At 44.5% G+C, this 16,118-nt stretch overlaps 2 protein-coding genes across 2 annotated transcripts; both read left to right on the top strand.

Moving 5' to 3' along the window:
• The first annotated feature begins 1,285 nt into the window (after nt 1-1,285).
• On the top strand, nt 1,286-7,803 carry LOC110977803 (carboxypeptidase D-like). The gene is made up of 8 exons (XM_022232246.2): nt 1,286-1,623; nt 2,085-2,185; nt 2,519-2,691; nt 3,008-3,195; nt 3,917-4,108; nt 5,075-5,227; nt 5,711-5,865; nt 6,496-7,803. Exons 1-8 carry the CDS (start codon nt 1,419-1,421, stop codon nt 6,670-6,672), a joined length of 1,344 nt encoding a protein of 447 aa, XP_022087938.2. The 5' UTR covers nt 1,286-1,418; the 3' UTR covers nt 6,673-7,803.
• Nucleotides 7,804-8,938: 1,135 nt separating this feature from the next.
• On the top strand, nt 8,939-15,867 carry LOC110977854 (uncharacterized). The gene is made up of 8 exons (XM_022232350.2): nt 8,939-9,609; nt 10,994-11,125; nt 12,002-12,166; nt 12,450-12,731; nt 12,963-13,355; nt 13,930-14,220; nt 14,386-14,464; nt 14,577-15,867. The coding sequence occupies exons 1-8, from the start codon at nt 9,483-9,485 to the stop codon at nt 15,040-15,042; spliced, it is 1,935 nt and encodes a 644-aa protein (XP_022088042.2). The 5' UTR covers nt 8,939-9,482; the 3' UTR covers nt 15,043-15,867.
• The last annotated feature ends 251 nt before the right edge of the window (nt 15,868-16,118 follow it).

Genomic DNA, 16,118 nt, shown 5'->3' with positions numbered 1-16,118 from the left:
GACTTGTTGCGTTGTTATTCCCTAACCCTTATTGTCCTCAATCCTCCCATTTCAATATTATGATTTTTACATGCACCCTGGGGGGGGGGTAGGATTAAGCAGGAGCAGGGGGGGACCTCCCAGCAACGTCTGAAAATTCCTTTCCCTCCCCTTCACGACGACGCCTCTTCCCAAGGGGAGTTCTGGGGCTGCTGTCGCGAACGGAACCTTTGTCAGCCGTAGCTCTAAGGGCCAGGGGGTGTTTCGTCTTGTTTCGGACAAGTCCGACTTCTGTCGCGAACGGGCCTCAAAGTGTGGTCTGAAGCCGAACGGAAATTGCCCGTGTCTGTAAAAGTCCCAGACATGATATGCCATCAGTAGTGGGGTGCGCATGGTTGAGATGGCACAGTGCTGCATCCCGCGCAGTTGTAGGGGCCAAGAGAAGGCAGACTTTCCCTCCAAAAGTTGCCCACCTTGGAAAATATTTTGGCGGGTTACGGAGAACACAAAAATGGCATAGCATCCCAAACGAGGTCACCTTGTGAACAACTCCCCAACTGTGTGTGCTCACGCGCCGCCATCCCACGCACCTTGGTGAAGTGGACGTGGCCAGTAGAAACCAACACGAGAATGTTCCATCAGCTTGAATCGGACAACAGGTGACCAGAAACAAACAGGTCATCTTTCTGTTTGCACAAAATCAGCGTAGGGCAGCTTGGGTACACAGGGGCGTGACTTACAACGAGAGGTTTATAAGCCTATCAAGTCGTCGGATAATTCCAACAGCGCATATGACAGCGATACGTTAGAAGTTGCTGGACATGGCACTAGTTTGTAAGGGCCTTGGCCAAGACCGACATTTGTCACACCGTAGTCGTGTGACTAAGTTTTTCTTGGCAAAGGGCGTCGTCACCGTTAACCCTACTTTTTATTCTTAATAATGACTGAAAATGAAATTAACTTGGATTTTGTGAAATGAAAAAAATGGAAACGTGGAAATATAAAGAGTTTTAGAGGGTCTATTGCTAATAACGTTTCATGACGTAAAAATCCCATTTGTTGCCTGCTCAATATCAATTTTACAGACTTTATGCGTGGTTGGATTTGTTTAGGCCGTTGAAGTCGCCCTAATCTTATCCTGGACGGGTTTATGATGCTCTTTGTTCTGTTAAGATCAAAACCAAATATTGTATCGCTATGATGACCAAAGTATTCCATGAAAGCCATATATTGCGCGGGAGTTTGTCTCGATATTTTTGGGTGTACACACCGTCAACCTTTGCACTCATGCTGTGAAGTGCGCTATTGTCAAGACGTCATTTTACAAACATCAAGTGGCATGTACAGTTTGCTTGTATTTGCTGTGACGGTCACGGGGCCGGCACTGCTACGCATGACCGGCCATCCGGGTAGCTTACGCCGTTCATTTGCCGGTTAATATGCCCTCCCGAACGGTACTTCCTCGGTGCGATATGGCCTCCGTCTGCCTTCTGTTTACGCTGGTCCTCGTCCCGTTCGGTTTTGCGTTGCCGCAAATCGGACACGAATATCACAACTATGACCAGTTGACGTCGCTGATGAAGTCGCTGGCGGACAGCCATCCGAGAATGACCCATCTCTACAGCATCGGCAAATCGACGCAAGGTGAGTTGATGAAGTAATGCAGTACACGACACGGTGTGGGACTAGGGCTTTCGAACCACGCTGTAAAGACACGGCGCAAAACTCCGGTAATCCGGGGCATATTGAAATGCCTTTTCCCTGTGTTGGAAGGCCTTAATTATCCCGGTGTTGAACGGCCTTACCCCGGTGTTGAAAGGCCTTATCCCAGTGTTGGAAGGCCTTATTCCGGTGTTGAAATGCCTTATTCAGGTGTTGAAAGTTTCGAGCAGGGCTTGAGGAAGTGCCTAAAGAGATCTTTGGGTCCTCCAGACTTATACCACGCTCCAAATTTCTAAGCAGAGATTACAGGAAAGCGAAGGGCTGCTCGCGGACACGAGAACTTACACGCCACCCACACAAACATCGTCGAGGGTGACTGTAGGTATTAAAACGCGCGTGATGCACTCAAGAATGAATGTTATTGGCTACCGGTATCTTTTCAGGTCGAGAACTATGGGTAATCGCCATTTCCGGCAGCAAACCGGACCAGATCGTCCCAATGCGGCCTGATGTCAAATACGTTGGCAATATGCATGGCAACGAGGTACTTTCAGAGTGATTTTTGGTTCACACTTTGGTCAGTTAGTAGGTGCATTTCGCAAGACTCGTTTTCGTGAGACAATCCGAACTTTGATTGCTAAAGAGAACATCACGAGAAAACGCAAACTCCAAGATCACAATGTGGTATTCGGGGACCGTAAATCCTTGTAAATCGACATAGATTGAATTGAATATTGCATTTGATCGCTAATGAAGCAGTACAAATGTCACATTGCAATAGTGTACGTGCGTTAATTGGTAGCCTTAGCAAAAGTTTAAATTTTGAAGCCCATATGGCGTCGGTCCATTTCCGATGTTTTGAAATTCTTTCAAACAGGTCGTTGGCCGGGAGCTCTTGCTTCAGTTGATCGAATACCTCCTGGTGAATTACAACACCGACTCTGACGTCAAGCAACTCCTGGATCACACGAGAGTTCACGTGTTGCCCTCCATGAACCCAGATGGATTTGAGGTGTCCATGGAAGGCGATTGCACCGGCGTCCAGGGCAGGTGCGATTATCCTCTTCAGTGTGTGACACGAATACATCATCGCTAAAATGTGGTGACCAGCGCCATCTCTTGATGCACAATTAAGAGTGATTAATAGGATGAATAATGAATTAGTGATGAATAATCAATCCAAGGTACAATAGACGATGATCTTGCAGCACCGTACATGTTTGTCTGGTTTCAGTTCCAAAATAAATCAAGTTTATCGCCCTCTCAGGCAACTTGTGCCAAAATGCTTACCCATCAACTGAGATTGCTGTCAGTTTTAGTTGACATTTCCGATTGCTTCCTTTGATTTTTCTCTTCCTGTGATCAGGTACAATGACAACGGAATCGATCTGAATCGTAATTTCCCAGACTATTTTGAGCCGGACGACGCCCTCGTTTTACAGCCGGAGACCAAGGCGATCATCGATTGGGTGCAGAACTATCAGTTCGTTCTTTCCGCGAACCTGCATGGGGGCGCCCTCCTGGCCAACTACCCCTTCGACAACATGAAGCCAGGTTGGTCGCTCACGTTACATCCAGCCAACGCGGGCATTTTTTTTAAAAATCTTAACAGCTCGCGTAATTCGAGAAGGTCGATGCAACTTCCAGTGCACTCCATTATGTCTTTGATTTGAACGCAGTTTTATTAACGCTTAATGGAAGAAAACTAACATATCTACACTTTTTACCGGTATCTACTGAAAATTATTTTGGTATGCGCTACAAGCACGGCAATTACCATTCACAACTACTGTGTCAAGGTTGAGTGTGGCTTTCCTTATCTGAAATGTAATACTCCCGTCAGTGCACTCCATTATGTCTTTGATTTGAACGCAGTTTTATTAACGCTTAATGGAAGAAAACTAACATATCTACACTTTTTACCGGTATCTACTGAAAATTATTTTGGTATGCGCTACAAGCACGGCAATTACCATTCACAACTACTGTGTCAAGGTTGAGTGTGGCTTCCTTATCTGAAATGTAATACTCCCGTCATACATTGTAAACATGGACCAGTTTTACTTCAACCACTTACTGGAAATTCAAGCCTATTGCTGATAGAGCGTCCAATAAAGCATAATATAGTTTTTCGCAAGCCACCAGCTTGTCAACTGTCAACATGTGAAACTGCATAATTTCCACGTTTACCAACTCTGTAAATTGTAAGTTTCCATGACTTTCCTCTTCTGTAACGAAAAAGTGATTCTATATCACGGCGTCTTTTGATTAACAGAGGACAAACCGGGTGACAATGCAGCCTATAGTAGGAGTCCGGATGACGCCTTCTTCCGAGTGATCTCCCTGGCCTACTCCAGGAACCATCCGAGGATGCACAAGGTTGAGGAGAACAGATGCCGCAGTAACGATAGCAACGACGGGTTCCCGGATGGGATCACCAACGGAGGGGAATGGTATCTCGTCAAAGGTGAGCGAATTTTTTGTCCTCTAGCCTGAGTCCGTCCAGTCGAAAAATATTTGAATTCGCCTAATGCACTTTATTTCGAAACTTTGTTATTACATCTAGATGTCGTCGGTGTTGTGGGAATAAGCCATTTGCGAGTTAAATTTGAATAAAATCTGGTATACTGAGTTCTTAAATTTACGTGAACATAACAACTTGAATTTTCCATCCTAAAACCACTGTTGCTAGACCTCGTAATTTTGGGCAAGCTTTTGCTTAGTTACATAAGAGACGCCTTGCAACAATACTGTATTCTCAATGGATAAGAACGGCACAAAGGAACCAGTCCAATCCAGAGATGGTGGTCCCTATGCAAAAGCTTGCCCCGAATCACGAAGTACAGCAACAGTGTCTTTAGTCTGGGGAGTTCAAATTGTTACATTTCTATGCAATCAGGTAACACAGTGTACCAGATTTTATTTAAATTTAACTCGCAAGTGGCTTATTTAAATTTCAGCTAGCTTAAAATAGCAGTTTAAGTTATGATGATTCAAAGCTGTTTTTGAGCTTTAATATTTTGTCCATTCGGGTGTTGGCTTTCGCAGTATTGAGATGTCTGTTGTTAGAATAGGAATCAAGCTTAATCGTCAATGCGGCATATTGACTGGATAATACCTCGCACGACTGGGTTCTGATGGAATACAGGACACATAACTGACGAAGATGTTTGAAAAGTGAAGAGAGCATTTTTCGAGTTCTTGAAATCTAGTCCGAGGCCGTGATCTCTTTGCAGATATTTCAATGACATTTTGTTTGCAGAAATTTTACCTACATACCTCTTCCTTCTGACGACCCAAGCATTCTATAAATAGTTTCAAGGAATACTGTACACGAATCCGCATGCCACATTACAAATCCAAATTCTTGAATGTGACTCCAAACAATAAACGTGGAGGAATAAAAGGAATTCTGTCAATTTTGTCCGTCTAGGTGGCATGCAAGATTACAACTACATTTTCGCCGGCTGCCCCGAGATTACTCTGGAAGTCGCGTGCTGTAAATACCCGCACGCGTCAACGTTAGCGACGCATTGGGAGGAGAACAGACCGGCCTTGATGGCTTACCTTCAGCACGCTCACAGAGGTGGGTTGGGGAGAGATGATTCGATGTGGAATTGAGATGAGGGCTTGGAGATAAACTGGCTTTTCCGGGGGCTGTCAGACTGACACATTTCTGTAGATGAAGACCTGTGACTTTGACAGCGTGAAAAGTGCTCGGAAATTTGTAGAGGAAATATTTAATTTGCAGTTGTTGGTTGTGGTACTTGGAGCAGAAAATGTTGCACATTTGAGAAGAAACTCATAGGAAATTCTCGCCAGAAACTGATTTTTAAGATCCTGATGTCGATAGACACAGACTTAAACCCTTAATAGGACCTGGAATATTTACCTGTCACGTTCTTACTTTTTAGAGCCGGCGTGTTTGTTTGTTTGTTGGGGTTGTTGGGGTGTTTGTATGTTTTGTTTGTTGGGGTGTTTGGTTGTTTGTTTGTTTGTTGTTTTTTTCTCTCTCTCTCCTTCTTTCCTTTTCTCCATCGTGTTATTTTATCTGGCTGTTACATTGCAGGGGTGAAAGGCATTGTCACTGACAAGTACACGGGTGAGCCACTAGAGGGCGCCTCTGTGTCGATTGTTGGGCAGGCAAGTCCCCCGAATCCTCCGTCTACCACTGAGCTTGGCGAGTACTGGAGACTTCTACTTAACGGGACCTACGAGATAGAGGCAAGTGCATGTAATTGTGTGGTTGAGAATCAGAGAGATTTGATGCGCATGGCCTTGCTGGTGGCCAGTTTTAGTCGCTTATGCAAACGTTTTTTGAGGAAGGCACAAACTTTGGACGAGCAAATATCGTCGATTTGGTTAGGTATTTTGTAAGCGGTTGAGGGCAGTGATGATTCGTGGCAAATTGTATGTGAATATGTTGGACTGCATGTCTCTTAAATCTTGCGAGAACAAGAGAGCCAGTGAAAAATCCAGGAATAAAGCCTTTTATGCACACAACAGTTGGCCGTTTGCATGCATAAAATAGATTTTCCTTTCAAGAAAAATAGCGACACCACATCTGAAAAAAAAGACTCCCCGCCTCTCTCAGCTCGACCGTGGAAGGACGCTCAAAGCTTCTCCGAAAATTGTAGTTCGGTGTAAAAAATTAAAACATAAAAAAGTTGTTGTTAGAACAAGAAACAAGCAAACACATCAAAACCGCTGTGCCCGAATACCTTGCGATATTGACGCATCTCCTTTGATGTAATGTGAAAAGCGCCCTCATGTACGGGCACCTTTTTATATTAATTTATTTGTAAACTGAAGGCATTTTTTGGCAAGTAACTTAAGTGTACATCTCTTTTTCAGGTGTCGAAGTCCGGTTATATTAGCCAAAAGAAATCTGTCACCGTGATTGATAGCGTCAATCCTGACGATGTCGTCATTCTGGACTTTGTTCTCAACGCAGCCACGACCCTGGCTGTGAGTGGGCCTGTCGTTGTCATGGCAACGCTGGGGATCCTGGCAACACTCGAGCTGTTTTAAGTCGGATATACCGGACCCACGACGAGATTTCTTTCGTCAGCTGAAATCAAGTGATTCATGTACTACCACGGTGTCAAATTAACCTTACGAATGAATATACAGGAAAAAAGACAGTACAGTTTTATACTTTCTACTGTAAAGTTTTAGCCTGTAGGATTTAAACGCTTAACCAAATAGGTAGATATTATAATTTCCATTTCAGGTAAATGGAATTAGCTGCACATCACCATGTGATATGAAAAACCAAAAAGTTAGTTTATCATTGCAATTCACATATATTTTATTACTTTTTAAAGCCCGAGTATTGTTCATTCCAATCAGTTTTTAAATGCTGCAAGAATTGTAAAATATACAGAAATCATGTGCTTTTCTATTGTAATACAGAACACTGAAGAAATTCCCGTGTGGTAATTTCATTTTAAAATTTTTGATCTTTAATATTGTAGTAAAAGGAAGAGATCCTATCGAGTACCGAAGTGAATACGTCACGCGCACAATTAGTGTGTAAAAGGCATGAGCGCGTGAACCAGCGCGTGAACCAGCGCGTGAACCAACACGCGCGCGTACTCCATTCGTTTGCACTGCACTTTCTGGATCACAGTGACGTCACACTTCGGTGCTCTATTCAGGGCGTAATTATGTATCCTAATTAGCAACAAGACCCTCAAATACATTGCGATGGCGTCATTAATGAGGACATGCATGGGCAGTTTCAGCCAAAAACTCATGAAGCCACTTGGGGTGGACAATTATTCGATCATAGTAGTACTTGAAGATGGAAAAACTGGGGTTGAGGCTGACGGTTGTTTTTCTAAGAAGGATGGCACATCTTGTTTTGACAAAGTGGGGACGGGAGAGCTTCGGTGAAAACTTGAAGTGCAGCTGTTGACAGAGTCAAATTTGTCATGCGCGCTTCCTTTCTGAGATTCGGTTCCTGTTTTGTCGTCTCCATGGCAACTTTTTCCGAGTACGAGGGTGACTCAGTCCTCATGTCACTCGATTAAATGTATAAAATAACGGAGATGTTACTGAAAGTAGAAATTATTTAGTTTTTTTGTGTGATAGAGAAATCACATATGAACCAAAAGCATTTAAAACGTAGAATATAAACCACTTATTTTGATATGTAAATGCACACTAGTCTTCAGCCTACGTTTTCTGTCAGAGGGTGGGTACTTTGGCATGGACCCAAGTCAAGTCAATGCGTCATGTCAACCTCGGAAAAAGCACCTACATGGCGTGGGTAAACCCCTTAATCTCGTGTGGTACGGGGTTTGAATCAAGGGAGGACCCAGAACCATTTGGGGGGAGCGGTACCTGTTTCGGCGCCACAAAATGTGGACTCTTTCTCATGTACAACCTTTCTTGGCCTTCCTGAGAGTGTCGGGCCACATTTTGGGTTTTGTATACACTTTTGGAAAGACGGGAAATGACACAGAAAAAAATTCGGTAATTATTTTCGGACAAAATTTTGGGGTTTTTTTGGGAGCGCTATTGCACCATCCCCCGGATCTGCCTTTGCTTTGAGTTGTACGCTTTGCGCCCGTTTGTCCCCGTTAAGTCGTACAATTGATTACGGATAGATCGGTGGCTATCTGTCCAATGAATTAACGGGAACTGAAGCTTGTGATGATCTTCAACGATACTGTCTCAACCCCTACCCTACCCCTGCCGCCATACCCTCCCTGGTATTACTGTTTGACGGGCCAGGCTTCAGTATTTGGGGAATACGTCAGTGAGTTTTGGCGGAAGGATGTTGTTCATTATTCAACCGTGGGGTTTTCACATACTCCCCCACATCTTGTATCACAACACTTCAGCTAGCCCCCCCCCCAGCAAGCACGACAACCCTGAAAGAAACGGCAGTTTTATAATCTCAAGACCTTGAAGCATTGTGCAAATAGTGCCAAGTCAATTAAAATTCACTCATTAATCGACCTTTTCGGGATGAAGAAAACGGAAAACGAGACGTAACTGGTGAATTGTTGAGTATGGTAATCGGTCTGTGTTCACGTGATTCTTCTCTTACCAAAACCGCGAGATGATTTTTTTTTTACCTTATTGTAAAATACATATGCTAATGACATTAAGCCGAGGAAGCCTATAGCCCTATGCTCTACTTCCCTGGAGATCTTAGGCCCACCGACCGACCTACACTCTTGAAGTTCCAGGAAGCACAGGCGATGAAGAGATTGTTAGACTACGGTTGGACCATGACTGAAGTTGTTGCTCGATCCATGGAGGTAGCTCGATCTAAACAAAAATAAAACTATAAAGCTCAGAACAGAGCTCGCCGCAACGCGATAAGTGGGTTTCCAGCCAAAAGGAACAACAAGGACATAAACCCGTCAAAATTCTGAAGTATCAGTCAAATCGTATCGCTTGTACTTTCGCGGTTATACCTGAAGTCTTTGTCTCGTCGACATTTTTCTGTGCCATTGTATGGCGGGTCAACGCCTCCAACTCCATGCAGTTTAATAACGATGTTGACTTTGTCTTGCAGCGCAACACAAAAAAGTGACGACCTCCAAGTTATTTACTTCGGACCAGTCCGTGACTCAGTCCGCATATTTTGAATAATAATAGCCGGTTTTACGGTGCGTTACCCACCGTGTGCCTCAAACCCATCCAACCGTGCAAGCACTTTCTATTCGCGGTGCCACAGAAATGTTGACTCATGACGTGCCAAAAAAAAAAAGGATTCTGTGTCTTGCGGATCGATAGTACAGTAAGTTGATTCGCATGTACCAAGGGATTGTCATCAAGTTAGATTATGCACGTATGTTAGTGTGACGAGTCGTACAAGTGCGATGATGGAGTATACCGTGTCCGTCCCTGCAATTCACGCTGCCAGGATGGTTATCCTTTACCCTTTGTGTTTCTTCCTTTCGATGTTATCTCTTGAAGTATTGTCACAAGACCCTATCGAGTTGACAGGTAAGACCCCCTTCACCTCAGCACGGATAACCGATCGACGAAGTACATGTTCTGTGGTTTGAGGATCGTTTGCGTTTGTATCGTTTCTCAAAGAAAATAGGGCAAGCTATCTATTTTGTGGGAGATGTAAATACTACGATGAATGGACTTGACCAATTTTCTATCAAGAAGAAATTTATTTATTAATGTAATATCATCCATGGGACTGAAATTGGATGAGTCCACTCTTCCCATCATAAATTCTCAGAACAGCTTTCACAACGGGAGATTTATTTTCCTTTTTTTGGCATATACGTTGGTTTACAATCAGTCAAATGTGCAAATTCCTATTTTTTCCAAATTGTCCCGAGAAACACGTGTGTAAACCTTGTAAAGTGTTCACCATCAGATCATAAATGTCTGACTTTCGATTTTTAATGCAATCAAAGTAGATTTGAAATCGCCTTCTGTCTGAGGTGATTGATTTGAAATAAGAGGAGCAGCACACATGCAATTTGATGGGCGTGAATATCGCTGAAGATAAAGGCCGGTTAAGTCTTCAATTCAAAATGACTTCCGCGCACAATAGGTCGCTGCTTTTATTTTGTATGTGGAGATATGTTACCCTAAATAAGTTTATCAAGTTCAGTTTAAAGAGTGAGTCGTCTATACTCTATGTTGGGAATGTCAGTTACGCAACCGTCCTTACACGTGACTTTTTCCACCTGCAATTTGTTGGACTGAAGTCTGACACAATAAACTTTATGCGAAGCAATGAGGGTTGCGTGTATGGAGACTACTCGTGATGACAACGCAAGCGCAATGGGAGGTCACAAATGTGCGGTCACATAATCTACTCCTACGCATGCGCGACTTCCGCCATCGTTTCAGAGATCCCTTTACATCCGCTTAGTGAAATACATTCAGTTGTGAAGAAATTCCGTCTGACATGCATCCTTCAAGACAAATTAGGCTTTGAAAATCAAAGCATTCCTTCCAGTAAACTCACAAGCTCGGCCTTGCCGTTTATCTTCCACGAAATGCCTCCGCAAAATGCAGATACTTTACTCTAGTACTGAATACCCGTTTTGTGTGAAAAATGCATCTGAATATAGCAACTAGTGATGCTAACAAACCGTAGTTTAATAAAACAAACTTCCAGTGTGCCACGCTGTCAGAAGACCTTGACTATAGGACACCTTCTGATTATAATGACTGTTATATATTCTCTACCCCCCCACACAAAAAATCAACAATTTCACACAATTTTGAAATTGCCTCCTGATCAGACTCAATAGACGACATCGAACTTCCGACCGCATTTCTCACGTTTTGTCTCCATAGCAGTAATTCTATGTTTGTCCCTCTTTAAGTAAGTGTCTTGCGGGGTTGGTTTCTTTTCCAGCCGTTCGTTTGTACTCAGAAGGTGGGATTCTCTTCGGCGGCGCTGTGGAGGTTAGCACGTCGAACGGCTGGGAAAGAGTTTGTTACGAAGGCTTCAACTCCCGAATGGCCGACATCGTATGTCACAAACGAGGTGCGTTAAAAAAAGGTTTTCGGTTCAGGTCAGTGAATGCTCTATAAGTGAACCTGCCCTCGTTCACAAGGTGGCCATATTGAATTGAAAGCGAGGTTAACTTTTATATGTTGGCATCTGAGAATAAGTTCTGTACAAATTAACGTCATTAAGGTCTATTAGTTGTATTCGGAACGAATTCGTTAAAGTTACCTTACCGAAAAGACATTAAGAGACAACCTAAAATTCACTTCACTCTGTAAAGTCATGACTAGTATTTCTATATTTTTATAATTATATCTGGTAATTACACTACTTGTATTATAAGGATTCCCCGAAAGCGCCCTAGGCACTGTAGCTCGCAAGCCTGATGAAACCTGTAGAGAGGAGACAGTGAAAAGCAGTTACAATTTTAGAGGTGGGAGGAAAACCCCAGAGGAATATTCTGGGTAAAACCCAGGGAATCAGGTAAGGACTGAAAACCCAATCCACATGTGGACCGAGCCGGGAATCGAACCTAAGCCCCAGATCTGGAAGGCGACTCGGAGGTTCAGCTGTTGTGCGAACCGCCCCTTGACTTGCCTTTCTCTCTAAGCAACAACAGTTACAACATTTCCCCATAATTCGAGACCCTCCTTGCCTTAAAGTGCACCTACAACTTTCCCCCAATTAAAGTGCGCAAGGAGTACGACGTTAGAGCTGAATTTTGTGCAGTTTACAAACTAAGTGCAGATAATTACAGTTCCCTAACTGTTGTCAGGAGATAGAAACACGGCACGTGTACTACGGCATGTACTGCTAAAAAATACATGTACATGTGTAAGGAAAACAGACCAGATTTGACTGGGATCAAAACTTGTAAACGTGAAGTCAAGCTGTTTCATTGTCGATCGAAAGGATTCGATGAGGGCGCCATGGCGGTTCGGTCAGCAGCGAGCATCGGGGTAGTGGTGACACCCCTGCCATCGTTAACGTGTCAGTTCACCACGGCAGACGGCGAGGAGACGGTACAGTGCGAGTACGCCTCGACTTGCTGGGACCACGCGATTGTCATCTGCAACTGTAAGTCAAAGGGAGTGACATTAAGACACTGCTTTTTATTTCCAACCTTTTTACAATGTATATGACATCAGGAAAGTCTGGGGTTTCTTAGGGGAAGTCGGATTGTTTGTAGAGGGTTTTTTCCCCCCAATGACACAGTTGCTCCCGATGTCATGTAGACATGGCATTGGCGAAAGTCCTACTTTAAGTCAGCTTGATCTCATCCTGAGTCAGACCGAAACACATAACTCTTAAATCTAGCGAAGGAAGTAATAACAGATTTCAATTATTGGAACTTCCACAGATCCCGGCTACCTTGGTTGCTACCGTCACACCAGAGGCAGCCCGTTGCTGGACGAGGCGGTCTTCGCCCACGCCAACATGACGATTCAGTCTTGCCTGGCGCTCTGCCGACAGCGGGGCTACCCGCACGCCGGCCTGGCGTTCGGCCAGGAGTGCTACTGCGAGGCGCTGGGGATCGAGGCGTTGGCGGCCCGTAGACTGGGCAACGAGGACTGCTTCTTGCCCTGCGTAGGGGACCGGCTTCAGATCTGCGGAGGGGGAACGGCGGTCGGGATTTACGACAGTAAGTCTCACTGACTTAGAAATATATTCTCAGCTCGATGGTGGAATAATAATCAAGAAACTTAAAATGTCAAATGAAATGTCAATCTGAAACTGACTTGGGTATGTTCTTTAAGGCATGTACATGTTCGCCATGGTGTCTCAGGAAACAGATCTTAGCGGCAACTTCTCAATTTGTTCGCTTCGCCTAACAGCTGCAGAAACTCATCAGTGTATGTTGCTTTTTGCACAGGTCGGCTTGGATCGTGCACTGAAGTCTACACAGAAGAAGAGGGCGCCATAGCTTCGCCCGGGTTTCCCGGCAAATACTCCAAAGACGAGCACTGCACGTGGACGGTGCAAGTTGCCAACGCGGCCAACATCACCGTGCATGTCATGGCGCTAGACTTGTCTCAAGGCGATAAAGTCGGTCTTGCAACTCCCTCTGCCTCTGAGTACATAGCCTTCACGGGAGGACCGACCCCTTTGAATGTTCGATTCGAATCTACCAGTCACAGCCTAGGAGCACAACTCGAATTCACGTTTACCGGAAATACAATCAAAGTGACTTTCAACTCGACAATGACCTCGCTTGGGGCTCAAGGGGTTGTCATAACATTTTCCTCGTCGACCGGAGCACCCGTGGGTAAGCCGGATTTTACCCCGTTTCTTTGGCAAAAAGTCAAAACTGATAAGGACAACGGGTAACCGACAAACTCGTACGAGTCGTGGGTACTTGAGCCTTACGTCTGTGTTTCACTCCAAAATGAATACTATGGGAGCATAAATATTTTAAGAGGCAGCGGGAAACACACAACTTCTTCGACTCTTCTTCATTACATTTGAATCATGTGATAAAGTTGTCCTGGCTGGTACACCTGCGCCCATATTGAGTAAGAATGATTTCGGACGATTGATTGTGTGTAATATTACAACAATCTTTGAAGAGCTATCCACCTTGAGCAGAAGCACCCCCTCACCGGTTGAAAAAGAGCCATGTTGGTCGGTGTGTTCATTTTTGTAGGTTCCTACCAAAGGAACCTCCGCTGCTCCCTCTCTTTGTCGCGCTTGACTCGCTCCTAAACCTACTTGCGACCCCATGAGTTGAATATACTAAAAACGCTTTCATGTAATTGTTGGTTCAAGCTGGGACATGCATGTTTCAACACATCCAACTGTGATTTTTTTTTCTCACGTTATTCACTTTTTGTCTTCAACAGATCCGTCAATGCAATTAAACGTAACGACGGCACTGCCAGCCGACACCACGATAACGCAAACGCCAACCACAGGGGTAACTACCGCGTGGCGCCCAAGAACCTCCTCCCCGAAATTCATAACGTCGCCGATCACGCGCACAACCAAGCCCCTCGTCAGCACGACTGTTGAAACCGATGGCAGCGACGCTGTCACGACTTTTCCGAACACTGCCACCGTTGAGGGCGTGCCGCCCTCCACGCCGAGATCGATTACGGTGGTCAGTGGGGGCACCGGTGAAGCACCATCCATAGGTGAGAAATTGCGAAAAATGACACTGATTTCGTGTTCAGTCGGGGCCACCATTGTATACATGTACATGTATTTAATTGGCTGCAAAACGTTCCTATCATGCACCTGTTGACGTTGTTCCCTGCAGAACACAATCAATTAATTTAAATGCAATTCGTTTGTTTCAGCTGTCATAGTAGCGATTGCTGTGGGCATCATCCTTATCTTACTCCTGTTTTTGACTGCAGCGGTCCTGTTTACATCAAGGTATGCAGACAAATCCTATCCATTTATTTGGCAGTAGAAGATTCATACCCAGTGTCTTAGCCATATTCCATTTTCTTTTTCCTTTCTTGTATCAATAATATTTGTATTTCAGTTATAAACAAGTTCGCAGCAGAATCGGACGACAGAATAACGCCCACGTAAACGCCGCCTACGCCATCGCCGACGAAAACGACGGACAGGCCGACTCCGGCATCTACGACCCGGGTTACGACACGGCCGACTTCGACGAGCCCATCTACCTCTCCATCCGCAACGACCCGAGGGCGATGTCTATCCACCGCCTGCCAGATGAGCAGGACGGTGGCCAGTCCGTGTCGAGAAACGCCAGCGTGAAGACGACGAAGACGGATCACGACTATCAGAGTGTGGACGGGCTGTCGCGGAGGAATACCGACCGGTCGTACTTATCCATCTACCCCGACAGCAGCAGGGCTACTTTCACCGGCGGAAGGGTATCGCCCGGCCAGGCGTCTTCAGACGCCTGCGAGGTGGCGGAGGACGGTTACATGGTGCCCACCCCTAAAAACTCCACACAGATCCAGCTAACCAAGTTATGAATCACCGCAAGCATAACTGGAGCCTTGTTGGTGGTTCTGTGAAATGGTAGTGAAGATTCTTACTGAAATTCCAGGTTGAATCAACTACGTGTACATGTATTCTTTTAATAAGCCACTTGCGAGTTAAATTTGAATCAAATATGGTACACTGTGTTATCTGATTGCATAGAAACGTAACAATTTGAATTCCCCAGACTAAAGACACCGTTGCTATACCTCGTGATTCGGGGCAAGCTTTTACACAGCGACCACCATCTCTGTAATGGACTGGTTCCTTTGTGCCCTTCTTATCCGTGGAGAACAGTGTATTGTTGCAAGGCGTCTCTTACGTAACTAAGCAAAAGCTTGCCCCAAATCACGAGGTATAGCAACAGTGGTTTTAGTATGGAGAATTCAAGTTGTTATGTTCACGTGAATTTAAAGAACTCAGTGTACCAGTTTTTATTCAAATTTAACTCGCAAATGGCTTATTGACGCCTGCACATCTCATGAGATAAACACTTCGGTAATACGGTGTTGTGTTAAAGCATGGTGTATTCCTTTCCTGTGTTGTTGGCATTTTTCTGCCAAAAGCTTGACCCATGTGCAAAGACAGTCTTCATTTTTACTGAAAAGTTTTAGCTTACTTTATGCATTGTAAATAGTTTTAAGAGTGTTTTTTTTAAATGAGAATAACTTTTTAAGCAATGCTACTACATGTTCTTATCAAATTGCCTTTGGTGGGCTGGACCGTACGCTCCATTGTGGCCGCTCTTTCAAATTTTATTAGTACCTAGTTACTATTTATAAACAATATTGTTCAGCAATAAAAAGAAAAAAGACACACGTGATTGTGGCTCGCGCAATTGATTGGATTAAAAATGAAGCATTTATGAAAATGCTTGAGTGCAGGCAATGAAACACCCACGCCCAGTGCGCCTGCTCCCAGAGTGTAGAAAGAACAACTTGATCTGCTTCAGCTAAGGACAAAATTAATAAACAACACAATGCAGTTCCAACTTTTGCTTATTTATCTCCTTCTGGTATTCAGTATTACAGGTTAAGCAGATAATACAATAGTGCGCCTCCAAGAGTTT

This window comes from Acanthaster planci, linkage group LG18, assembly GCF_054643075.1.
Source record: "Acanthaster planci isolate LZ-2023a linkage group LG18, COTS_SCS, whole genome shotgun sequence".
NCBI classification, from domain to species: Eukaryota; Metazoa; Echinodermata; class Asteroidea; order Valvatida; family Acanthasteridae; genus Acanthaster; species Acanthaster planci.
The sequence above is the reverse complement of the archived record's forward strand: the minus strand, read 5'-3'. Positions and strand labels throughout refer to the sequence as shown.